The sequence below is a fragment of the Piliocolobus tephrosceles genome, chromosome 21 (genome assembly GCF_002776525.5).
Source record: "Piliocolobus tephrosceles isolate RC106 chromosome 21, ASM277652v3, whole genome shotgun sequence".
Classification (NCBI taxonomy): Eukaryota; Metazoa; Chordata; class Mammalia; order Primates; family Cercopithecidae; genus Piliocolobus; species Piliocolobus tephrosceles.
The window spans coordinates 2,551,039-2,577,290 of record NC_045454.1 but is presented as its reverse complement, the minus strand read 5'-3'; the positions used below and the strand labels follow the sequence as shown (position 1 = coordinate 2,577,290).

General features: G+C 46.4%; 1 protein-coding gene across 1 annotated transcript in view; it reads right to left on the bottom strand.

Annotated features, from left to right (window-relative positions):
- Positions 1-1,176: 1,176 nt before the first annotated feature.
- Positions 1,177-26,252, bottom strand: part of NLRP5 (NLR family pyrin domain containing 5) — a 50,973-nt gene continuing 25,897 nt past the window's right edge. Inside the window, exons 8-13 of the mRNA XM_026457574.1 lie at positions 24,333-24,503; positions 21,455-21,625; positions 11,865-12,035; positions 8,042-8,212; positions 4,899-5,069; positions 1,177-1,309 (exon numbers count right to left, since the gene is read on the bottom strand). Coding sequence (XP_026313359.1) covers positions 1,177-1,309; positions 4,899-5,069; positions 8,042-8,212; positions 11,865-12,035; positions 21,455-21,625; positions 24,333-24,503 — 988 coding nt within the window. The remainder of the gene's footprint in view (positions 1,310-4,898; positions 5,070-8,041; positions 8,213-11,864; positions 12,036-21,454; positions 21,626-24,332; positions 24,504-26,252) is intronic.

The window sequence follows — 26,252 nt, the reverse complement described above, 5'->3', positions numbered from 1 at the left end:
TAAGAAGTACATTTTGGCAAGAATGTAAGAGTTTTCCACTCTTCTAGGAATAGACCGATGGTTCTGCAGCCATGGTAATAAATAACTACCTAGACAGGTTGAAATCCATTCAATGGATCCAAGACAACTTACCTCAGTGAACATGCTTTTTTGCAGGCCAACTAACAGTTGCTCTTTGCATCTAAAATTCAGCCAGTCAGGAAGGGATGCACTCTGAATAACACACCTGTACCAATCAGCCTCACCTGAGTAACCACAGGCTACCTTATACCTTCAAGGTTTAACCTCATTCTGTACCCTCCCCAAATTCCTGCTTACAAAGATCAGAAGTCTGCTCTACTCAGAGAGACTGTGGTAGACCAAGTTTTCATTACACTAAGGAATAAATTCGACTTTATGTTTATAGTTCAGATATTGAGTGACAGTAACACCATCCTTTGGTATTCAGGTATGTGCTTTAAAAAACCAGTAGTTGGCCAGGTGCGGTGGCTCACGCCTGTAATCCCAGCACTTTGGGAGGCTGAGGTGGGCGAATCACGAGGTCAGGAGATCGAGACCATCCTGGCTAACATGGTGAAACCCCATCTCTACTAAAAATACAAAAAAATTAGCCGGGTGTGGTGGCGGGCCCCTGTAGTCCCAGCTACTCGGGAGGCTGAGACAGGAGAGTGGCGTGAACCCAGGAGGCGGAGCTTGCAGTGAGCAGAGATCACACCACTGCACTCTAGCCTGGGTGACAGAGCAAAACTGTCTCAAACAAAAACCAAAACAAAACAAAAAACAAACACCACTAGTTGTGGTACCCAAATTCAGGGGCTGCTTTTAAAGATCTAGGTCCTCCTAACCTCTCTGCTCCTAAACCATATCCGCACTAGTTAAGAAAACCACTACTTGACACCTTTTCCAAATGCTCTGTGTTTATTTCATTCCCTCTGTATGCTCTGAGGTAGGACTGACATTTCAGATACTCAGTCCTGTGACTTGAAGGTCTCCAGCCTTCAAATCCAGTAACCAAGGTATATTGAACAAAGAATCACTACCATTGAGAGCTTCGTGAGAATCAGAAATCATTCTCCATCTTTGAGAAGGAACTCCCAGGGGCATGGCTTGCTCTGAGCAAACAGCATTTAAAGTTCCTCCATTAGATGGGTGTGAGTGGGGCAGGTTTCCGTATCTTCAGTTTTTCCACCAGTACCGGTCATCTTCATCAAAAGAATGCCAACTACCATCAATTACAATTCGGGGCTTGAGCAGCTGCACTTCCTCCAGCAGCTTCTTTATTTGCACAGGGTACTGCCATTTCCACAGCCTGGGGAGACAGAGAGAGGACTCACTACTGAGATGTTGCTTTTGACTCTTCTCCCTTCCTCAAAATTCCTGGAAGCCTCATCAAGGATCTCAAACCTTTTCTTGTACTCTTAAGGAACAGTAGTTAAAAGAGTTAAAGAAACCAATGACTAACAAATTCTTGAGTTTGCAGGATGGCAGACAATAAAAGAAACAGCTTGCTGAAACATGGAGACTCCCCACTCTACTTATGAAACAACTGGCTGAGATCGGCTAGAAAAAGTATGGCAGGCTAGAGTTTGCAGAGAATGAGCTTGCTGATGTCACAGCCTGAATTTCCACCAGGTTTTATACTAACTCTCCCTAAATTGGCACATGCAACCCATGAGGTAGCATGAATAGATAATTACACATGCCCAAGGACCTTCCAGATCTCCCGTTTTCTTCCAATCACCTACTAATCTCAGAATCTACTTCCTGAACCTTTTCTCATAAAAATACTGCCTTGAAGCCAGCATGGGGAGAGAGATTTGAGCTTGACTCCTGTCTCCTTGTGAGCTGATCTGCAGTATAGGGCTTTTTTTTCCCCGTCAAAATTCCAATGTCACAGTACTGGCCTCTAGCACATCAGGCAGTGAGCCAATTTTGCTTGATAACAGTAGCATGTTCCCTATAGAATAAAAGTAATTCTCTGTATATAAAGAAACTTGGACATGTCAGATACTATGCTGAGCTTTTAAAGGCATCTGCTCCTCACAACAGTCCTAAGATGCAGGCAGGATCCTTCAGTCCATTCATAAATTCCTTAGAGTCTCTGTGCCAGGTCCTGTTACAGGGTTTGGGAAGGTACAGTAAGTTCTCCCTTAATGTCACTGATAGGTTCTTGGAAACAGTGACTTTAAGCAAAACTACTACAGCAGATTCTCAAAGAACGTCATTTTCTTCACAGTCATTTTTTTTTTTTTTTTTTTAGAGGAGTCTCGCTCTGTAGCCCAGGCTGGAGTGCAGTGGCCAGATCTCAGCTCACTGCAAGCTCCGTCTCCTGGGTTCACGCTATTCTCCTGCCTCAGCCTCCCAAATAGCTGGGACTACAGGCGCCCGCCATCTCGCCCGGCTAGTTTTTTGTATTTTAGTAGAGACGGGGTTTCACCGTGTTAGCCAGGATGGTCTCAATCTCCTGACCTTGTGATCCGCCCGTCTCGGCCTCCCAAAGTGCTGGGATTACAGGCTTGAGCCACCGCACCTGGCCCACAGTCATTGTTATAACCATGAGAAAACACTGATTTCATTATATGTCGTTTTGCTTAAAGTCAGTTTCTAAGAATGTATCCATGACATTAAATGAGGACTTCCCGTATAGGGATGGACAAGGCAAAGTTCCCACCCTTACCAAGCTTACAGTCTACTAGAGGAGAAATAAACATATTTAAATAGATACATAGCACCACCCCCATTTCACAGATGGGGAAACAGAGCCACAACAGATCAGTAAATCTAGGTCTGACTTCTATCCTACTTCAACTACTAAGTCCCAGTCACCACTGATCTTGTCAACAGCTATCATACCTGGTAAGTCAAGGATACAAACACATTCTTTTGACAGTACTCCACACCTTTTCAGCTCATTTTGTCACTGTAACAGTTCTGACCACACCAAGACTCCCAGATTCATTGAGCCATGTTTCTTAATCCATCTTCCCCAGCCTGTCTTCATTTTCCTCCTATGATTCCAGGGTCTACCACAGCCACTTTTGACTTCTTCCTGGTTATACTCATGTGTTAGAATTTGAAACCTGCTGGATCAACTCAACTGCCATCAGCTGGACCATACCGGGGAAAACAGTTACTCAACTGAGAAATTTTCTATTGATTAAAAATATACCACAAGGAGGTCGGGTGTGGTGGCTCATGCCTGTCATTTAGCACTTTGGGAGGCTGAGGCTGGTGGATCATATGAGGTCAGGAGTTTGAGACCAGCCTGGCCAACATGGTGAAAACCCGTCTTTACTAAAAATGTAGAAATTAGCCGGATGTGATGGCATGTACCTATAATCCCCACCACTCAGGAGGCTAAGGCAGGAGAATTGCTTGAACCCAGGAGGCGGAGGTTGCAGTGAGCTAAGATCGCACCACCGCACTCCAGCATGGGCAACAGAGTGAGACTCCATCTCAAAAAACTTAAAGTAAAATACATAAATACACCACAACCAACCTCAAATGGGCTATCAATGCTACCAGCTGTGTATTTCTCCAGTCAAGATTTTACTCCCTTCAAGTACAACTGTGTTCCTTCATGTTCAGGGGTATCTCTGAACTCCTGTTTGTCTACGAATATGAGGTCCTAAATGACAAATGCGTTTTCTACCACTAAACACTGAAGACATCAATGAACTGCCACTTTCTCATGAAATAAACTTCTAGTCTTAAGAGATGGTCCTAAAGAACTTCTGTGAACTCCACCAACTCAGCCTTCCAGACTTGTACAAGGAGTGAGAGGGGAGGCTGAAATGTTGTATGTGAGCTACTGAATAAATTTTCTGCTAGGTGAACTGTTCAGTGGTGTTAAGTACATTCACACGGCTGTGCAACCATCACCACAACCATCTATCGCCAGAATTCTTCATCTTGCAAACCACAAACTCTGCACCTGTTACACAACTCCCCAACCTCTCACCCCAATCCTTTGGAAATCACCATTCTGTCTCTATGAATTTCACTCTTCTACGTACCTCATAGAGGTAGAAGTCTACAGTATTTGTCTTTTTAGGACTGGCTTATTCTACTTGGCATGTCAAGATTCCATCATGTAGTATGCGTCAGAATTTTCTTTTTTTTTTTTTGAGGTGGAGTCTCACTCTGTCACCCAGCTGGAGTGCAGTGGCGCCATCTTGGCTTACTGCAAGCTCCGCCTCCCGGGTTCATGCTATTCTCCTGCCTCAGCCTCCTGAGTAGCTGGGACTACAGGCGCCTGCCACCTCGCCTGGCTAGTTTTTTGTATTTTTTAGTAGAGACGAGGTTTCACTGTGTTAGCCAGGATGGTCTCCATCTCCTGACCTCGTGATCTGCCCGACTAGGCCTCCCACAGCGCTGGGATTACAGGCTCGAGCCACCGTGCCCGACCATAATTTTCTTCTTAAGGCTGAATACAATTCCATTGTAGGTAGAGACCACATTATGTTTATCCTTTTATCCATGAACGCCTGCGTTACTTCCACCTCTTGGCCATTATTGTGAATTAGGCTGCTATGAACATGGGTGTGAAATCTGAGATCTTGCTTTTACTTCTTTTGGGTACATACTCAGAAGTAAGATTGCTGGATCATACAGCAATTCTAGTTTTTCAGCATAAACATTTATAATGTTCTTTCTGTTCCCTTTCCAACATACTCAGAAGTAAGCTCCATGATATTAGGCACCTGGCTTCTATCTCCCGTATTCCTGTATCTCCAGCATCCAGCATGGTACTCAGAACGTAGTGGTCACTCACCAACAGAGTAAAATCTGGCTGCCAAGCCATGACTCAACTTTTCCCCTGAACTGCTTCTCTACCAGCTAACAAGCCTGGAATAGAAGCAGGTCTGTGTTTCAGAAGACAATTGCTGGGGACTTACCCAATTATTTGTAGGTTAGATGTGGGACAGGCAAAGGCCGAACACAGCTTCATCATTCCTTTGGGACTGAAGTTATTCTGCACCAGGTTTAGACTGGTCAGGTGCTGGTTGCAAGAAAGGGCCAAGGAGAGTGCCTCACAGCAATCAGAAGTCAATCCACATGCCTTCAACCTGCAGGGTCAGGACACCCAGGAAATAACCCCAAAGATCAATGATGGATCCTTCCTTCAACCTATATGAATTTCACCTTGATACTTTTCCTTTGGGAAAAAAAAAGTGGTGGGCTCTGCCTCCCAGTTTTTGTTTAGTTGTTCGGATGAAAGACCCAAATATTTGTTTTTTTGTTTTTGAGATGGCATTTCACTCGTTGCCCAGGCTGGAGTGCAGTGGTGCAATGTTGACTCCCTGCAACCTCCACCTCTGGGGTTCAAGCGATTCTCCTGCCTCAGCCTCCCGAGTAGCTGGGATTACAGGCACACGCCACCAAGCCTGGCTACTTTTTTGTGTTTTTAGTAGAAACGGGGTTTCATCATGTTGGCCAGGCTGGTCTTGAACTCCTGACCTCAGATGATCCACCTGCCTCAGCCTCCCAAAGTGCTGGAATCACAGGTGTGAGCCACCGCGCCCGGCCAGATATTTGCATTTCTAACGAGTTCCCAGGTAAAGCAACTGTGCTTGGTTCTCACTTTGAGGAAAGGCGGGTAACTCCAAGTAGAGTTGTGGAAGACAATGAAAGAAAGGCTGAGCGTGCCTGTCGCAAGGGAACGTAACCAGGAACACAGATCTGCAGAGAAAGCAGCACAGCACCTGAAGAAAGGTGAGAAGGCAGGAAGGACATTGACAAATACATGGATACAAAAAATCACCTCTACACGGTGCTTGTGGAAAGAAGGGGACACATGTGAGAAACAAAGATGACTAGAGGCCAGAGCAGAGCCACAGACAGTGGTGAGAGTAGAGGCTGGGCACGTAGGTCATACTAAGGGTTTAGAATTTCACCTTAAGAGCAACAGAAAGCCAAGGGACCTCATTAAATATGATAACAGCATTATATAGGAGTGTTCTCCTATTTTGAGGGGAGCACGCTGGTTATTTTGGGGCGGAATGTCAAAATCCATAAGTTGCTATGAAATAGTTCACCTGAGGCCGGGCGCGGTGGCTCACGCCTGTAATCCCAGCACTTTGGGAGGCCGAGATGGGCGGATCACGAGGTCAGGAGATCGAGACCATCCTGGCTAACACGGTGAAACCCCGTCTCTACTAAAAATACAAAAAAAAAAAAAAAAAAAACCACTAGCCGGGCGAGGTGGCAGGCGCCTGTAGTCCCAGCTACTCGGGAGGCTGAGGCAGGAGAATGGCGTAAACCCGGGAGGTGGAGCTTGCGGTGAGCCGAGATTGCGCCACTCACTCCAGCCTGGGCAACAGAGGGAGACTCTGTCTCAAAAAACAACAACAAAAAATACAGAAAAAGAAAAATAGAACATGGAGCCAAAAGATAAGTGATGGTATTATAGTAAGATAAATAAGCCTTGATTTAATAAGAAATAAGATAAAGTTTAATAAAATTGTAAAAATAAAACACAAAGCTAGATAGAAGGGGAACTAAAGAAGGGGCATGACCACACAGAAAGAAGTTGAGGGGACAGAGAATCAAGGCGTGAACTTGAAGAACAATGCGTGACTTCAAGAAGGAAAGGGGTCCTGGCCAGGCGCGGTGGCTCACGCCTGTCATTCCAGCACTTGGGAGGCTGAGGCCGGCGGATCACTTGAGGTCAGAAGTTTAAAAGCAGCCTGGCCAACATGGTGAAACCTCATCTCTACTATATGTATTAAAAGAAAATTAGCCGGGCATGGTGGCGGGTGCCTGGAGCCCCAGCTACTCAAGAGGCTGAGGCTTGAACCGGGAAGGTGGAGGTTGCAGTGAGCTGAGATCGTGCCACTGCACTCCAGCCTGGGTGACAGAGACTCTGTCACAAAAAAAAAAAAAAAAAAAGTTTGGGGGATGCCCAGATTAATGCCTCTGAACACAATAGGAATGTGACCCCCCAGTGCCACCGAGAGTTACAAGCAGCATACATACAAGACTAGTGGATGGTCAGTGCTCACACGTAGTAGCAAACATTCTATTCCAGAGTAGTTCACAGTGCGGTGCAGCCACCTCTACTAGCTTCCAGACTGTTTCCATCGCGCCGGAAGGAAACCCCAGACCCATTTAGTTGTCCCCCTTCTATTTCCCATTCCCTCTAGCCCTGGCGACCTCTCTACTTTCTGCATGAATTTGACTATTTTGGGTATTTTATACAAATGGAATTATACACCATGTGACCTTTGGTGGCTGGCTTGTTTTCAAGGCTCATCCATGTGGTGGCACATAGCAGGACTTCCCTTTCTTTTTTTGAGACAGAGTCTAGCTCTGTCACCCAGTCTGGAGTGCAGTGGCACGGTCTCGGCTCACTGCAACCTCCACCTCCCGGGTTCAAGCGATTCTCCTACTTCGGCCTCCTGAGTAGCTGGGATTACAGGCATGTACCACCACGCCTGGCTAATTTTTATATTTTTAGTAGAGACAGGGTTTCCCTATGTTGGTCCAGCTGGTCTTGAACTCCTGACCTCAAGTGATCCACCCGCCTCGGCCTCCCAAAGTGCTGGGGTTACAGGCATGAGCCACTGCGCCCGGCCTCAGCACTTTCCTTTTTACGGCTGAACCATAGTCCACCATACCGGAGGTCTGTCTTAAGCCCCCGGGTGGTTCTGATGCTCAAAGAAGTATTAAGGACCACTCAGGTCATCACGTGCTTTCTGCCCGTCTTTGTCTCTAGACTGTTCACACTACAACACCGAGGTCTTTTCACTTCCATACTTCTGGCACTTAGCACCAGGACTAGCACACAGGGGTTGTTCAACGGGCAGCTGAGGGTTTTCTACCTCAAGACCTTATTCCCAAGCATTTGCCACTTCCTCCGTCTCATCCGTAGGAGCCGGGCTGGAACTCACACCCAGATCTGTGGTGCTGCAAAGGTTGCCCTCCATCTAACTTGATGGACTTATGGAAACCAGATCATCATCCTTGTTCAAGCAACCTCACGCTGGGGTCCCCCCGCTCCTCCCAGCCCTGCCCGCAAACAGGTGCCCCAGGAAGTTACCCAAGTCTCGTTAGAACGCTTTTCTTCTGCTTCAGCCCCTCGCACAGCGCAGTGACCCCACCGTCACCCAGGGCATTGTCCGTGAGGTCCAAGCTCTTCAGGTGTCTGCTCCTTGAGATCACACAGGACAGACTCTCGCAGCACGCGGCAGTGAGATGACACTTTACCAACCTGCAAGAGGCGGGAAATAGAGCTGGTCTGCTTCGCTCCAGGAAAGTGAAACAGCGGGAGAAGGTTCAGCAGCATCAACTGCAATTTCCTTTATTCCTTCCTGATGGGCCACCGTTCTGTCCACTCCTGTGAATGGCTTAGACCATGTGCTATCTGTTGGCTCGAGAGAGGGACGACAGCGGAGGGCGGGGAAGTGTCTGGTGTGATCAAAGTTATCTTTATTTTTTAAATTATTATTATTATTTTTTGAGAAGGCGTTTTGTTCTTGTTGCCCAGGCTGGAGTGCAATGGCATGATCTCGGCTCACTGCAACCTCCGCCCTCCTGGGTTCAAGCGATTCTCCCTGCCTCAGCCTCCCAAGTAGCTGGGATTACAGGCATGCGCCACTATGCCCAGCAAATTTTGTATTTTTAGTACAGGCTGGGTTTCTCCATGTTAGTAAAGCTGGTCTCAAACTCCCAACCTCAGGTGAGCAGCCCACCTCAGCCTCCCAAAGTGCTGGGATTACAGGTGTGAGCCACCGTGCTCAGCCTATTTTTAATTTTTATTTTTTCAAGACAAAGTCTCATTCTGTTGCCCAGGCTTGAGTGCAGTGGCACGATCTCAGCTCACTGCAACCTCCACCTCCTGGATTCAAGCAATTCTCCTGCCTCAGCCTCCCGAGTAGCTGGGATTACAGGTGCCTGCCACCATGCCCAGCCCGGCTGAAGGTATCTTTAAAAGAAATGAGCATAGCAGAGTTTGCTTCCACTTGGAGATGAGGTCAAGATTCTCCATGGGGGAGGAGGAGGGAAATGCAGGGAGGAGGAGAAATTGGAAAGCCTCTGACAGAGCCGAGATGGAGAGAAAAGGGAACGCAAGTTACTGAAATGCTGATAGGTCTAGAATCCAAAAACGGAAGTTTTGTGCTTGTATTCCTAGGAAAAATGGGGAAAATGGGGTGGGTGGCCCCCAAAATAACATCTGAATGGTTTATCGCAGGAGAAATGACTGAAACAGCCTCCAAGTCTACCTTTAGCTTGGGGGGCTAAGGGTAGAATGATAGCACTGTGGCTGGGAGGGTCCATCTTCAGGAGCCATCGGGTCAAGAATAAAGAGGGATGCAGCCGGGTGCAGTGGCTCATGCCTGTGTTCCCAGTACTTTGGGAGGCCGAGGTGGGTGGATCACTTGAGGTCACGAGTTTGAGACCAGCTTGGCCAACATGGTGAAACCCCATCTCTACTAAAAATACAAAAAATTAGTTGGGTGTGGTGACAGGTGCCTATAATCCAAGCTACTCGGGAGGCTGAGGCAGGAGAATTGCTTGAACCCGGGAGACGGACGCTGCAGGGAGCTGAGATTATGCCATTGCACTCCAGCCTGGGCAACAAGAGCGAAACTCTGTCTCAAAAAAACAAAACACAAACACAAACAAAACAAAACATAACAAAACAAAAAAAACAGAAAAACCAGATGCAGTTGTGAGGGCCAACCCTTGAGGGTGGCCCAGTCTTTGGTGCCAGCATGGATAAATGGTGATGGAGGGATCCGGATAACCTCCCAGCACTTAAATGCCATCTCAAAAAAATGATGTCTCTAACTGACTAAGATTCTACACCATGCAGAAGTAGGGCTTGAAACAACTCAAACAAATGGTGGAATTAATACTTGGGGGCACTCAGAAGTCTGTGAACTCGAATCCATACCAAAATCCTTTCTTTTGTTCTTGGGAAGAGAGAGATCTCAAAAGGATACCTCACTCATGGACCATTAATTCTACCTTTGTAATGAATACGCAGATGCTACCAAGTACACAAAGGTTTAGAATGAAATCATTTATGCTCATGATGGAAACACTAGATATAAGGTACGTGTCCAGCTTTAGGAGACTTTTAAAGTTTAGGCGATTTTTTGTTTTTTTTCTTTTTTTTTTTTTTGAAACAGAGTCTCGCTCTGTTGCCCAGGCTGGAGTGCAGTGGTGCCATCTTGGCTCACTGCAAGCTCCACCTCCCGGGTTCCAGGTTCACGTCATTCTCCTGCCTCAGCCTCCTGAGTAGCTGGACTACTGGTGACTGCCACCATGCCCGGTTTTTTTTGTTTTTTTTTTTTGTATTTTTAGTAGAGACAGGGTTTCACTGTGTTAGCCAGGATTGTCTCCATCTCCTGATTTTGTGATCCACCCGCCTTGGCCTACCAAAGTGTTGGGATTACAGGCTTGAGCCACAGCACCCGGCCAGAGATTTTTAAAGAATATACCATTCAATGGAATACCTCACCGAACTTCATCTATTATAATAGACATATCCTCAGATGCAATGTGAGACCAATGCCAAAAGTTTTGGTTTCTTGGGAGTTCTAGTTCTCCACTGGATATGATGGGGGGTGGTGAGACTACATGAGGTTAGATATACAAAATATTTAGTGCTCTCCCTGCCACATGTTAAGAATGCATTAAGGCCGGGTGCGGTGGCTCAAGCCTGTAATCCCAGCACTTTGGGAGGCCGAGACGGGTGGATCACGAGGTCAGGAGATCGAGACCATCCTGGCTAACATGGTGAAATCCCATCTCTACTAAAAAAAAAAATACAAAAAACTAGCCAGGCGAGGTGGCAGGCGCCTGTAATCCCAGCTACTCGGGAGGCTGAGGCAGGAGAATGGCGTAAACCTGGGAGGCAGAGCTTGCAGTGAGCTGAGATCCGGCCACTTCACTCCAGTCCAGGAGACAGAGCAAGACTCCATCTCAAACAAACAAACAAAAAAGAATGCATTAAGTGCTTGGCAGGGTGTGGTGGCTCACATCTGTAATCCCAGCACTTGTGGAGGCCAAGGTGGGTGGATTGCCTGAGGTCAGGAGTTCGAGACCAGCCTGGCCAACATGGTGAAACTCCATCTCTACTAAAAGTACAGAAATTAGCCAGGCATGGCAGCACACGCCTGAAATCCCAGCTACTCAGGAGGCCAAGGCAGGAGAATTGCTCGAACCCCGTATGCGGAGGTTGCAGTGAGCCGAGATCATGCCACTGCATTCCAGCCTGGGCAACAGAGCAAGAGTCAATCAATAAATAAACAAATAAAAAAAAGAATGCATTAAGTTGCATTAAGTGCTAACTACTACGATCCTTTCTTTGTAAACCATCAAATGCACATTTGCATCTAGGACCAAAGAACCTCGAAGACATTCAAACCACTAACAGGGACGACTGCATGGTTGTGAGACTGAAGATTGATTTGTGCTCACTGAGCTCTTTTACTTTTTCCACAGTCTGTTTAATGATGGGATATTCCTATTCAATAGAAACATTTCCACAAAGACTGAAGACATTTGAGCCCCAGAGGGAAAGAGATTAAGAGACAAGCACTCTCCCTTCTCCATATGAATAAATAACTGAAGATGAACGTAGGGCAGGATGCCTTCCTCTGAGGAACAGACCATGTTTAGGGACAAGGGTGACTCAGAACTCATGGTTCCTCCCATGAGGCTCCCCTGGCCCTTTCCGTGCTCACCGTGGTGTTCACACCTCAACTTACCTAGGGTGCCGTCAGAAAAACGAGTGTCAGAGCTCACCCTGAAAGCGGTTTTTGGTTCCAGTCTCCCTGCTGCTATCTCTTGACCTTTCAGGAACTCCAGACCCCTGTATGATAGAGTTGACCCAACACCCATGGGAAACTCACTCCAGGTCCTGGAGATGACAAGATGGTTCTCTCATGACCTCGCACAGAAGCTTCATGCCGTTGTCTTCCACAGGGTTCATGCTAAGGCTCAGGTGCGTCAGCCACGCGTTACCCATCAGCGCAAGTGCAAGAAAACCACAGCCAGCTGTGTCCAGGTTGCACCGATTCAGCCTGTGGGCGCACACACGGGAAAGAAGATCGGGACACTCATTCTCCGGCATGACCTCAAGTGAGCTGCTGCTCTCCTCCCAGCTCCAGTCTGCTTCTGTGTAGGAGGGGGTCACATTTGTTTTTTCTTTTTCTTTTTTTTTTTTTTGAGGAGTCTTGCTCTGTCACCCAGGCTGGAGTGCAGTGGGGCAAGCTCTCAGTTCACTGCAGCCTCCGCCTCCTGGGCACAAGCAATTCTGCTGTCTCAGCCTCCTGAGTAGCTGGGATTACAGGCATGCGCCACCACGCCTGGCTAGTTTTTGTATTTTTAGTAGAGATGCGGTTTTACGATATTGACAAGGATGGTCTCAAACTCCTGACCTTGTGATCCGCCCGCCTCCGCCTACCTAAAGTGCTGGGATTACAGGCGTGAGCCACTGCGCCTGGCCAGGTTTAAGACCTTCCCTCTGACAGAACCTACCCAAATGAGAAGGAACCAGAAAACCAACTCTGGTAATACGACAAAACAAGGCTGTTTATCGTCCCCCCAAAATCACACTAGTTCACCAGCAATGGATCCAAACCAAGAAGACATTCTTGATTTTCCTGAAAAAGAATTCAAGAGGTTAGTTATTAAGCTAATCAGGGAGGGATTAGAGAAATGTGAAGCCCAATGCAAGGAAATCCGAAATATGATACAAGCGAAGGGAGAAATATTTAAGGAAATAGCTTAAAGAAAATACAATAAAAAATCAGGAAACTTCGGACAAATTTTTTTTTTTTTTTTTTTTTCCAGACAGTGTCTTGCTCTGTCGCCCAGGCTGGAGTGCAGTGGCATGATTTTGGCCCACTGCAAGCTCCACCTCCCAGGTTCACGCTATTCTCCTGCCTCAGTCTCCCGAGTAGCTGGGACTACAGGCACCCACCACCACACCCGGCTAATTTTTTGTATTTTTAGTAAAGACGGGGTTTTACTGTGGTCTTGATCCTCTGACCTCATGATCCACCTGCCTCGGCCTCCCAAAGTGCTGGGATTACAGGCATGAGCCACCTCGCTCGGCCTGGACAGTTTTAGAAATGCAAAATGCTCTGGAAAGTCTCAGCAATAGAACTGAACAAGTAGAAGAAAGAAATTCAGGCTGGGCACAGTGGCTCACACCTGTAATCCCAGCAGCACTTTGGGAGGCCAAAGTGGGAGGATCACCAGGTCAAGAGAGTGAGACCATCCTGGCCAACATAGTGAAACCCTGTCTCTACTAAAAATACAGGCTGGGCGCCATGGCTCACGCCTGTAATCACAGCACTTTGGGTGGCTGAGGCAGGTGGATCACCTGAGGTTGGAAGTTCGAGACCAGCCTGACCAACATGGAGAAACCCCGTCTCTACCAAAAATACAAAAAATTAGGCAGGCATGGTGGTGCATGCCTGTCATCCCAGCTATTTGGGAGGCCAAGGCAGGAGAATTGCTTGAACCCAGGAGGCAGAGGTTGCAGTGAGCCGACATCACGCCATTGCACTCCAGCATGGGCAACAAAAGTAAAATTCCATCTCAAAAAAAAAAAAAAAAAAAAAAGTTAGCTGGATGTGGTGGCACGTACCTGTAGTCCCAGCTACTTGGGAGGCTGAGGCAGGAGAATCGCTTGAGCCCAGCAGGCAGAGGTTGCAGTGAGCTGAGATTACAACACTGCACTCCAGCCTGGGTGACGGAGCGAGACTCTGTCTCAAAAAAAAAAAAAAATTCAGAGCTTGAAGTCAAGGTCTTTGAATCAATCCAATCCAACAAAGACAAAGAAAAAAGAATAAGAAAATATGAACAAAGCCTCCAAGAAGTCTGGGATTATGTTAAATATAAACCTAAGAATAATTGGTATTCCTGAGAACAAGAAGAATTCTAAAGGCCTGGAAAACATATTTGGGTGCATAATTGAGGAAAACTTCCCTGGCCTTTCTAGAGACCTAGACCTCCAAATACAAGAGCACAAAGAACACCCAGGAAATTAATCACAGAAAGATCTTTACCTAGGCACGATGTCATCAGGTTATCCAGAGTTAAGATGAAGGAAGGAATCTTAAGAGCTGTGAGACAGAAGCACCAGGTAACCTATGAAGGAAACCCTATCAGATTAACAGTAGATTTCTTGACAGAAACCCATTGGGGCCCTATCTTCAGCCTCCTCAAACAAAACAATTATCAGGCAAGAATTTTGTATCCAGCAAAACTAAGCATCTTATATGAAGGAAAGATAGTCTTTTTCAGACAAATGCTGAGATAATTTGCCATTACCAAGATTCCACTAAAAGGAGCTCTAAATCTTGAAACAAATCCTGGAAACACATCAAAACAGAACCTCTTTTATTTATTTATTTATTTTTTTTGAGGCGGAGTCTCGCTCTGTCGCCCGGACTGGAGTGCAGTGGCCGGATCTCAGCTCACTGCAAGCTCCGCCTCCCGGGTTTATGCCATTCTCCTGCCTCAGCCTCCGGAGTAGCTGGGACTACAGGCGCCCGCCACCTCGCCCGGCTAGTTTTTTTGTATTTTTTTAGTAGAGACGGGGTTTCACCGTGTTAGCCAGGATGGTCTCGATCTCCTGACCTCGTGATCCACCCGTCTCGGCCTCCCAAAGTGCTGGGATTACAGGCTTGAGCCACCGCGCCCGGCCAGAACCTCTTTTAAAGCATAAATCACACAGGACCTATGAAACAAAAATACAAGTTAAAAAGCAGAAACAAAAAACAAGAAACAAAACCCAAGGTACACAGGCAACAAAGAGAACGATGAATTCAACAGTACCTCACGTCTCAATCCTAACATTGAATGTAAACGGCCTAAATGCTCCACTTAAAAGATACAGAATGCAGAATAAATAAGAACTCACCAGCCATCTGCTGCCTTCAGGAGACTCACCTAGCACATAAAGACTCACATAAACAAAGTAAAGGGGTAGAAAAAGGCATTTCATGCAAATGGACACCAAAAGCGAGCAGGGGTAGCTATTCTTAGATCAGATGAAACAAACTTTAAAGCAACAGCAGTTAAGGAGACAAAGAGGGACATTACATAACGGTAAAAAGGCCTGTCCAACAGGAAAATATCACAATTCTAAACATATATGCACCCAACACTGGAGGTCCTATATTCATAAAACAGTTACTAATAGACCTAAAAAGTGAGATAGACAGCAACACAATAATAGTGGGGGCCTTCAATACTCCACTAACAACACTAGACAGGTCATGAGGCAGAAAGTCGAAGAAACAATGGATTTAAACTATACTTTGGAACAAACGGACTTAACAGATCTTCACAGAACATTTCATCCAACCACTGCAGAATACACATTCTAATCAACAGTGCATGGAACTTTCTCCAAGATAGACCATAACAGGCCATGGAATGAGCTTCAATAAATTTAAGAAAATTGCAATTATATCAAGCACTCTCTCAGACCACAGTGGAATAAAACTGGTCATCAACTCCAAAAGGAACCTTCAAAACCATGCAAACACATGGAAATTAAATAACCTGCTCCTGAATGAGCATTCGGTCAAAAATGAAATCAACATGGAAATTAAAAAATTCTTCAAACTGAACAACAATGACACAATCGATCGAAACCTCTGGGATACAGCAAAGGCAGTGCTAACAGGAAAGTTCATGGCCCTCAACGCCGACGTCAAAATGACTGAAAGAGCACAAACTGACACTGAGGTCACATCTCAAGGAAGTAGAGCAACAATAACAAACCAAACCCAAACCCAGCAGAAGAAAGGAAATAACCAAGATCAGAGCAGAATTAAGTGAAACTGAAACAAAAAAATACAAAAGATAAATGAAACAAAAAGCCGGTTCTTTGAAAAGGTAAGTACAATTCAAAGACCGTTGGTAAGATTAACCAAAATGACAAGAGAAAATCCAAATAACCTCACTGAGAAAGCCAACAGGAGATATTACAGCTGACACCACTGAAATACAAAAGGTAATTCAAGCCTACTGTGAACACCTTTATGCACGTAAACTAGAAAACCTACAAGAGATGGATAAATTCCTAGAAAGATATAACCCTCCTAGCTTAAATCAGGAAGAATTAGATATCCTCAACAGACCAATAATAAGCAGTGAGATTGAAATGGTAATTAAAAAATTACCAACAAAAAAGTCTAAGAACAGGCCAAGCGCGGTGGCTCAAGCCTGTAATCCCAGCACTTTGGGAGGCCGATACAGGCGGATCACGAGGTCAGGAGATCAAGACCATCCTGGCTAACACCGTGAATCCCCGTCTCTACTGAAAAATAAAAAAGACTAGCCGGGCGAGGTGGCGGACGCCTGTAGTCCCAGCTACTTGGGAGGCTGAGGCAGGAGAATGGCGTAAACCTGGGAGGCGGAGCTTGCAGTGAGCTGAGATCCGGCCACTGCACTCCAGCCTGGGCCACAGAGCAAGACTCCATCTCAAAAAAAAAAAAAAAAAAGTCTAAGAACAGACAGATTCACAGAATTCTACCAGACATTCACAGAAGAATCGGTACCAGAATTGGTACCAATCCTTTTGACACTATTCCACAGGATAGAGGAAGAAGGAACCCTCCCCAGTTCATTCTATGAAGTCAGCATCACCCTAATACCAACACCAGGAAAAGACATAACCAAAAAAGAAAACTACAAACTGATATCCTTGATGAACATAGATGCTAAAATCCTTAACCAAATCCTAGCTAACCGAATCCAACAACATATCAAAAAGATAATCCACCATGATCAAGTGGGTTTCATAGCAGGGATGGTTTAACATGTACAATGAATGTGATACACCACATAAACAGAATTAAAAATCACATGATCATTTCAATAGATACAGAAAAAGCATTTGACAAAATCCAGCATCCTTTTATGATGAAAACTCTCAGCCAAGTTGGCATACAAGGGACATACCTTAATGTAATAAAAGTTATCTATGACAAACCCACAGACAACGTAATACTGAATAGGGAAAAGTTGAAAGCATTCCCTCTGAGAACTAGAACGAGACTGAGGTCTTCTGAGCAGGCTGCACCATGGTCAAGCCATCGTGAGCTCTGTGATCCACACATGCACATCCAGAAGGCCTCTTGGAGCCAGAAAGTCTAAGACAACAGGAAAACCACAAAAAGAAAAACAGCTAGCTCCTGTCTTAGCTGATTAGCCAGCCTTGAGCATTCTACCACTGCAACGTGCTGTACCCTAACTGATGAACCTAGTGACATTGTGCCCTGTGACCCCTCTCACCTTGTGACAATGTACCTTGTGACATTCTTCCCCTGCCCACAATAAACGGCCCCAAACTGTAACTTTCCAGTGCTTACCCCTAACCTATAAAACTAGCTCCAATCCCACCACCCTTCGCTGACTCTCTTTTTGGACTCAGCCCGCTTACACCTGAGTGAATAAACAGTCCTGCTGCTCACACTTAGGCTGTTCAGGATGTCTCTTCACTTAGGCGCGTGCATAACAAAGACAAGGATGCCCACTCTCACTACTCCTCTTTGACATAATATTGGAAGTCCTAGCCAGAGTAATCAGACAAGAGAAAGAAAGGGCATCCAAGGCAGTAAAGTGAAAGTCAAAATGTCACTGTTGGCTGACGATATGATCCTTTACCTTGAAAGCTTTATGGACTCCCCCAGAAAGCTCCTAGAACTGATAAAAGAATTCAAGTTTCCGGATACAAGATTAATGTGCACAGATTAATAGCTCTTCTATACACTAACAGCAACCTAGTGGAGAATCAAATCAAGAACTCAACCCCTTTTACAACAGCTTCAAAACAAAACACAACACAACACAACCTGGGAACATACCTAACCAAGCAGGTAAAAGACCTCTACAAGGAAAACTACAAAACACTGCTGAAATAAATAGACAACATGAACAAATGGAAACACAGCCCATGCTTCTGGAAGGGTAGAATCAATACTGTGAAAATGACCATACTGCCAAAAGCAATCTACAAAATTCAATGCAATCCCAATACCACCATCGTTCCTCACAGAATTAAACAATTCTAAAATTCAAATGGAACCAAAAAGAGCCCACATGGCCAAAGCAAGACTAAGCAAAAAGAACAAACCTGGAGGTATCCCACTACCTGATTTCAAACTGTAAGGCACAGTCACCAAAACAGCATGGTACTGGTACAAAAATAGGCACACAGACCAATGAAACAGAATAGAGAACCCAGAAACAAACCCAAATACCTACAGCCAACTGATCTTTGACAAAGCAAGCAAAAACCTAAAGGCGGGAAGGACACCGTTTTTGACAAATGGTGCTGAAACAATTGGTTAGCCACATGTAGGAGAATGAAACTGGATCCTCATCTCTCATCTCATACAAAAATCAACTCAAGGTGGATTAAAGACTTAAACCTGGCCAGGTGCGGTGGCTCACACCTGTAATTCCAGTACTTTGGGAGGCTGACGCGGGCAGATCAGGAGTTTGAGACCAGCCTGGCCTACATGGCAAAACCCTGTCTCTACTAAAAATACAAAAATTAGCTGGGCGTGGTGATGGGCGCCTGTAATACCAGCTACTGGGGAGGCTGAGGCAGGACAATCACTTGAACTTGGGAGGCGGAGGTTGCAGTGAGCTGAGATCGTGCCACTGCACTCCAGCCTGGGCGACAAGAGCAAAACTCTGTTTAAAGAAAAAAAAAAAAAAAAAAAGACTTAAACCTAAGACCTGAAACTCTAAAAATTCTAGAGGATAATACTGGAAAAACCCTCGAGACATTGGCTTAGGCAAGGATTTCATGACCAAGAACCCAAAAGTGAATGCAATGAAAACAAAGATAAGTAGCTGGGACTTAATTGAACTAAAGAGCTTTTGCACAGCAAAAGGAACAGTCAGCAGAATCAACAGACAACCCACAGAGTGGGAGAAAATCTTCACAGTCTACACGTCTGACAAAGGACTAATATCCAGAGTCTACGATGAACTCAAATCAGTAAGAAAAAAACAATCCCATTAAAAAGCCGGCTAAGGACATGAATAGACAATTCTCAAGATAGACAAATGGCCAACAAACATGATAAATGCTCAACATCACTAATAATTCGGGAAATGCAAATCAAAACCACAATGTGATACCCCCTCACCCTTGCAAGAACGGCCATGATCAAAAAATAAACAAACAAAAAAACACAGTAGATGCTGGGGTGGATGTGAAGAGGGAACACATTTACACTGCTGGTGGGAAAGTAAATTAGTCCAACTGCTATGGAAAACATGGTGGAGATTCCTTAAAGAACTAAAAATAGACCTACCGTTTGATCCAGTAATCCCACTACTGCGTATCCACCCAGAGAAAAAGAAGGCATCATTCGAAACAGATACTTGCACCCTTATGTTTATAGTAGCAGAATTTACAATTGCAAAATCTTGGAACCAACACAAATGCCCATCCATCAGTGAGTGGATGAAGAAACTATGGGGTGTGTGTGTGTGTGTGTGTGTGTGTATCAATGAGTAGATAAAGAAACTATGGTGTGTGTATACATATATACACACACACATATATATACACACACATATATACATATACATATCTCACACACACATATGATGGAATACTACTCAGCCATAAAAAGGAATGAATTAACAGCATTTGCAGCGACCTGGATGAGACTGGAGACTATTATTCTAAGTGAAGTAACTCAAGAATGGGAAACCAAAGATTGTATGTTTTCACTGATATGTGGGAGCTAAGCTATGAGGATGCAAAAGCTTAAGAATGGTACAATGGACTTTGGGGACTTGGCGGGGAAGAGTGGGAGAGGGATGAGGGATAAAAGACTACAAATAGGGTGCAGTGTATACTGCTTGGGTGATGGGTGCACCAAAATCTCACGAAGAACTTACTTATGTAACCTGGCCATGCATGGTGACTCACGCCTGTAATCTCAGCACTTTGGGAGGTCGAGGTGGGCGGATCACCTGAGGTCAGGAGTTTGAGACCAGCCTGGACAACATGGCAAAACCCTGTCTCAACTAAAAATACAAAAATTAGCTGGGCATGGTGGTGCGTGCCTGTAATCCTCATCTACTCGGGAGGCTGAGGCAGGAGAATCGCTTGAACCTGGGAGGGGAGGAAGAGGTTGCAGTGAGCTGAGATCGCACCACTGAACTCCAACCTGGGCAACAGAGCAAGTCTGTCTCAAAAATCAAGAACTTACTCATGTCACCAACCACCACCTGTACCCCAATAACTTACGGAAAAATAAAATGAGAACTGCATTTGTCTCTATCACTAGCAATGAATAAATGCAGTAGTAATCAACACAATTGATTCTCGTTATTCATGGATTCTGTATTTGTGAATTTTCCTACTTGCTAAAATGTGTTGGTAATTCTCCAAATCAACACCGGGAGTGCTCAGTCCTTCCTGGACACACATGTATGCATAGCAGAGAACTTGAGTCTCCAGGCGCCCATGTTGCTCCCAGTGGAGGCTGAACTGATTTCAGCTCTTCACTGTCAACAAATGTCCTTTGTGAGGGTCTTTAGTGCCGTGTTTGTTGGATTTTTGTGCTTTTTGTGGGCAATTTTTCTTTTTTTTTTGTGATGGAATCTCACTCTGTTGCCCAGGCTGGAGTTCAATAGTGTGATCTCGGCTCACTGCCACCTCCGCCTTGCAGGTTCAAGTGATTCTCCTGCCTCAGCCTCCTGAGTAGCTGGGATTTACAGGCATGCACCACCATACCCGATTAATTTTTGTATTTCTAGTAGAGACAGGGTTTCGCCATGTTGGCCAGGCTGATCTCGAACTCCTGAGCTCAAGTGATCCACCGACCTCAGCCTCCCAAAGTGCTGGGATTACAGGCGTGAGCCACCACACCCCGCTGCAATTCTGTTGTTTAAAATGACCTCCTAGCATAGCGCCAAAGTACCCTCCAATGCTGGGGAGGGTGGGGAGGCTGTGAGTTCCATCACTTGTGTCAGTTGGGCTTTGTCAGGCACGAGTCACGGTGCCATTGGTCATGCGCTCAATGTTAATGAATGAACAATGTGTATCAAGTAAAAGCCATTGAACGGAAACAAGAAATACAAAGTTTTCGACTGATGAAAACGTGAGTAGAGGTTCACAGGAAGCTAACCCTGTACCTCTCCCAGGGGCAATGGCTCTGTGTTGGCTGGTTCAGTGCTCAAGGGTGACTTTGTAGAACGTGATGACCTCCAATTATGAGAACTGACTGTCCTTGAACAAATGACTTCCCACTGTAAGATAACACAAAGGCAGACACAGAATTTTCCAAGAAAGGAGGAAATCTAGGAGATGTGAACAGAAATCGGCACATACTAGGTGCCTTCACATGACAATGTCCACACCCCACCCCACTGCTTTCTGCTGAGAGCTACACCACGCTATGTTAGAAAGCTGGCAAGTCCTCACAGGGGAGCAAGACAGACTCACATCAGCCTCCGCAGACTACAGTGGGGAAGCCTCATGGATCGACACAGCAGATTCACACCTTCGTTCCCCAGGTCGTTGTTGGATAGGCACAGGTGTGTCAAGCTCCGGTTGTTGACGAGGGCTGAGGCCAGCCTCTGGCAACCCGTGGCCGTGATGCCACAGTCCTCCAGTCTGCAAGGAAAGCGCGCCAGAGAGGACAGGATGAGGTGCCTTCTTCAAGTTCCATCTCTCCCCCTCCTTCGCAAAGAGGGGAAAGACGTATCACCCCCATAGTTGGCATGTCCTTGCAGACATATGAAGTCATATCCTCTGTGCCTTTGACTTGCAAACTCAACTCCAGCGTATCAGTCCCAAGAAAATACTCTAAGTATCGTGAGTGATTAGATCTGCCAGTCACAACGGGGAATGGCTGGGCAACCTGGGTCTGCTCACTCCTCGGCCATTTCCAGTCCTCTCATGGCCATGATGTAAGGCTTTGCCAAGATGAATAATTTTTCCAATTTATTTATTTATTTTTATTTATTTATTTGAGACAGAATCTTACTATTGCCCAGGCTGCAGTGGCATGATCTCAGCTCACTGCAACCCCCGCCTCTCGGGTTCAAATGATTCTCCTGCCTCAGCCTCCTGAGTAGCTGGGATCATAGGCGTGCACCAGCATGTTTGCCAAATTTTTGTATTTCTAGTAGAGACAGGGTTTCACCATGTTGGTCATGCTGGTCTCGAACTCCTGACCTCAGGTGATCCACCTGCCTTGGCCTCCCAAAGTATTGGGATTACAGGCGTGAGCCACTGTACCATGCCAATTTTTCCAATGTAAAAGTACACTTAGGCCGGGCACCATGGCTTATATGTTTGTAATCCCAGCACTTTGAGAGGCTGAGGTGAGAGGACTGCTTGAGCCCATGAGTTCGAGACCAGCCTGGGCAACATATGAAGATCCTGTGTCCAAAAACAAATTAGCCAGGCATGGTGATACATGCATATAGTCCCAGCTACTTGGGAAACTGAGGTAGGAGGATCCCTGGAGCCTGGGAGGTAGGGGCTGCAGTGAGCTGTGATTATGCCACTGTACTGCAGCTGGGTGAACAGAGAGCGACATAAACTAGATACTCTGTCTGCTTTTTCAAAGCTTAAGCAGTGTTTTTTTTTTTTTTTTTTTTGAGATGGAGTTTCGCTCTTGTTGCCCTTGCTAGAGTACAATGGAATGACTTTGGCTCACTGCAACCTCTGCCTCCTGGGTTCAAGCAGTCTCCTGCCTCAGCCTCTTGAGTAGTTGGGACTACAGGCACCCTCCACCACACCCAACTAATTTTTTTGTATTTTTAGTAGAGATGGCGTTTCACCACATTGGCCAGGCTGGTCTTGAACTGCTGACCTCAGGTGATCCACCCGCATCAGCCTCCCAAAGTGCTGGGATTCTAGGCGTGAGCCACCACACCTGGCCATTTAAGCAGCTTTTTATGTAGCACTGAAGTGATTCCAGACACAGTCTGCTACATGAGTGATACACGTTTTGCTGTAACAAGAACTTGGAGTGAACGCCCCTTCCTGTTGAGAATATGACACCCAAGACTGAGAGCTCAGGGTGTGATGGGGCCACACCCCGTCACCTTCTAAGCCTGGGATGTCTCATTGGTGACACCAGCACTGCCATCCAGCTAAGATTAAAGGTCACCTAGAGCTGTGCTGTCCAGAATGGGAGCTGCTAGCCCCACAGGGTTACCGAGCTCTTGACATGGGTCTAGTGTGATGAGGAAACTGACTTCCCCATGTAATTTAGATTTGGCTGGCCACACGTGGATACTGGCTGCCACGCTGGGTGGCTCAGCTGAATCGGACCTACCCTTGACCCTCGGCATCACCATCCAAGCACCGTCCAACTGTGGGACACGTGACACAGCCTTTCCGAAGCTGTGTCATCTGTCAACTGGGTTATCAACAGCACCTGCTCCGTAGACCTGTTCTGAGAACTCAGTGAAGAAGGGTTGGAGGGATTTTAGCGCAGTGCTTGGCACAGCTAAGTAAGCATTGAATAGTGGGTGCTGTAACTCTGCTGCTGCTTCTCCTCCCTCCCTAGATCAGTTATCAGTAAGCAAGTCATGTCCTTTGGGCCAGGCGCGGTGGCTCACACCTGTAGTCCCAGAACTTCGGAAGGACAAGGTGGGAGGATCGCTTGGGCCCAAGAGGTCGAGGCTGCAGTGAGCTAGGATCTTACCACTGCACTCAGCCTGGGCAGCAGCAAAACTAACACGGAAAAGGAAAAAGGTAATATCCCTTTAGGTGTCAGGGTGCAGAACTGCCACCCCTCGCATTTCCACTTGGAGGCATTTCTGCTAGAATAACACAGGCCTGGGTTCATCCCTGCTCTGGGCTCCCTTGTCTTCAGAGAAGGTGGTGGGATTGGGATTTTGGGTGATGCTCTGCTCAGACCCTCCTTTTTGAGACTCTCTGTGCCCAAAATCCCAGAATGCATGAGCTCTGGCCTGGACTTTACCAGGCAGAGGGGAGCCTGACCCCCACCCACGTTCTTTGAGTGACTAAGTGGGCATCTCTGTCCAGTCATGGGGCCAAGCATTCACTAACCCACAGTGTAAGCTGCACACATAAGCCTCACGCCCAAGAGAGCTTTATCAGGAGGGAAGGTCATTATTCAATTTCCATCCGGCTGATTCCCGCTTCCACCTTGTATCTCCCGTTTAGAGTTTGGCAGCAAGAACAGATGTTTATCAGGTCACTCTTACACCCCGACACTGGGGCAGTCTCGGGAGGTCCCAACTTCCTTCCTCACCCTGTTTGTGCATCTGCTCATTCCCCTCCCACCATGACTGGAGAATCGAAGTTATGATAATCCCGGTGGAAAGGAAGTGGCACTCACGTCAGCCTCTGCAGGGCGCACTGGGAGACCCTCAAAGCATCACTGAGAGGCGTCACTCCCTGGTCTGTCACCTCGTTTCCTGCCAGGCTCAGAGACTTCAGGCTGGGAGAGGTCGTAAGGATTTGGGAGATCTTCAGGTAACAGGCGTGGGTCAATCCACAGCGATCCAGCCTGCAGAGACAGGCATGAAGCAATCCCAGCTCTCGCCCGAAGCAGCCCATTTCCCCTCTACTCAGCACATGCCTGCGGCACTGGCCATTTTCCTGGTCCTTGGACTCTGTCTGCTCCTGCCTCTGGGCCTGAAAAGTTGCTGTTCCTCCCATTGCAACCTCCCCTCCTCCCCTCCCTCAGGTCTTCATGGGGCTTATGTCCTTGTTCACGTCTCTTGAAGATCGCCTTTCGGGTAAGCCAGACCTTAAACGGTGCCTGCCCCACCTCCCTCCATTGTTTCAACATTCATAGCAACGCACCCCAGCCAACTTTTTTTTTTTTGAGACAGGGTCTTACTCTTGTCACCCAGGCTGGAGTACAGTGGCTCAATCTTGGGTCACTGTAACCTCCGCCTCCCGGGTTCAAGCAAGTCTCCTGCCTCAACCTCCAGAGTAGCTGGCGTTACAGGTGCCCACCACCATACCCGGCTAATTTTTGTATTTTTAGTAGAGATGGGGTTTCACCATGTTGGCGAGGCTGGTTTTGAACCCCCGACCTCAGGTGATCCACCTGCCTCGGCCTCCCAAGGTGCCGGGATTACAGGCGTGAGCCACTGTGCATGGCCTGTGTTGAGTTTTAGACAGAACTTTTAGAGCTCTCCAAGCCTACACATGCTCCTGCCATGTGTGTGCACACATCATTCTTTTTGTCTTGTTTTGTTCTCCCTGTGCTGGCCTGTGAGCATCATGAGAGCAGGAATCTTGTATCATTCATCAGCACATCCCAGGAACATGTCGCAATACTATATGCAGAATCAAGCATCTGTCGTTATTGAATAAAAGACTCTTGTTTCATTCATCAGCACATCCCAGGAACTTGTAGTACTACACGCAGAATCAAGCGTCTGTCGTTACAGAATAAAGGAAAGTTCCAACTCCTCAATGTGATAGTGAATGGAAACCCTTCACAATGTGGCCCAATCCATCTTTCAATGTCAAAGTCTACCGTTTAGAGACTTAGCTCATCATCCCAACCCTCTATACAATAAGTACTTTGGGGAATACGGGCCAAGTGTTGGTAATAGAGCAGTTCTAGGTTCTGGGGCTACAGGATTGAAGAGAATAGAACCATACCCCTGGCCCCTGTGTGTTATGAGAAGGGAAATTCGTTAGACTTCCAGGAAACTGGACCTAAGTGACTTCATGCTTTTTCCTTTCTTGGCCCCAAATAGCCTAGATCCATCTTTTCTGACAATGTGTATCTTTATTTATTCTTTGAATCCAAGCTCCAGCTCTCTGCACTTGTGGTGCAGTGTGAGCAAGAGGGAGCATGTAGCTTCCTCCAGTCTGTTCCCAGATAAACCCCACATGAGGTCAGGCATAGCATTTCCGTCCTGAGACAACATCTATGCTTTGGCCAATTTCCCTGGGTTACATCTTTTTAAAGTACAGTTCCCTGGTTACCAGGCACACACACACATGGTGCAAAGCAAATTCTTCTTTCTTATTATTCTTTGATGTTAGTTGATGTGCCAACTAACAAAACTCAAAGCAGGCTTGTACTTGTCTGTCTCAGAATACTGTATTTGGGAGGGTGCAGCAGGTGGATCACTTGAGGTCAGAAGTTCGAGTCCAGCCTGGCCAACATGGTAAAACCCCCATCTCTACTAAAAATACAAAAATTAGCCAGGTGTGGTGGTGCACGCCTGTAATCCCAGCTACTCGGGAGGCTGAGGCAGGAGAATCACTTGAACCCGGGAGGCAGAGGTTG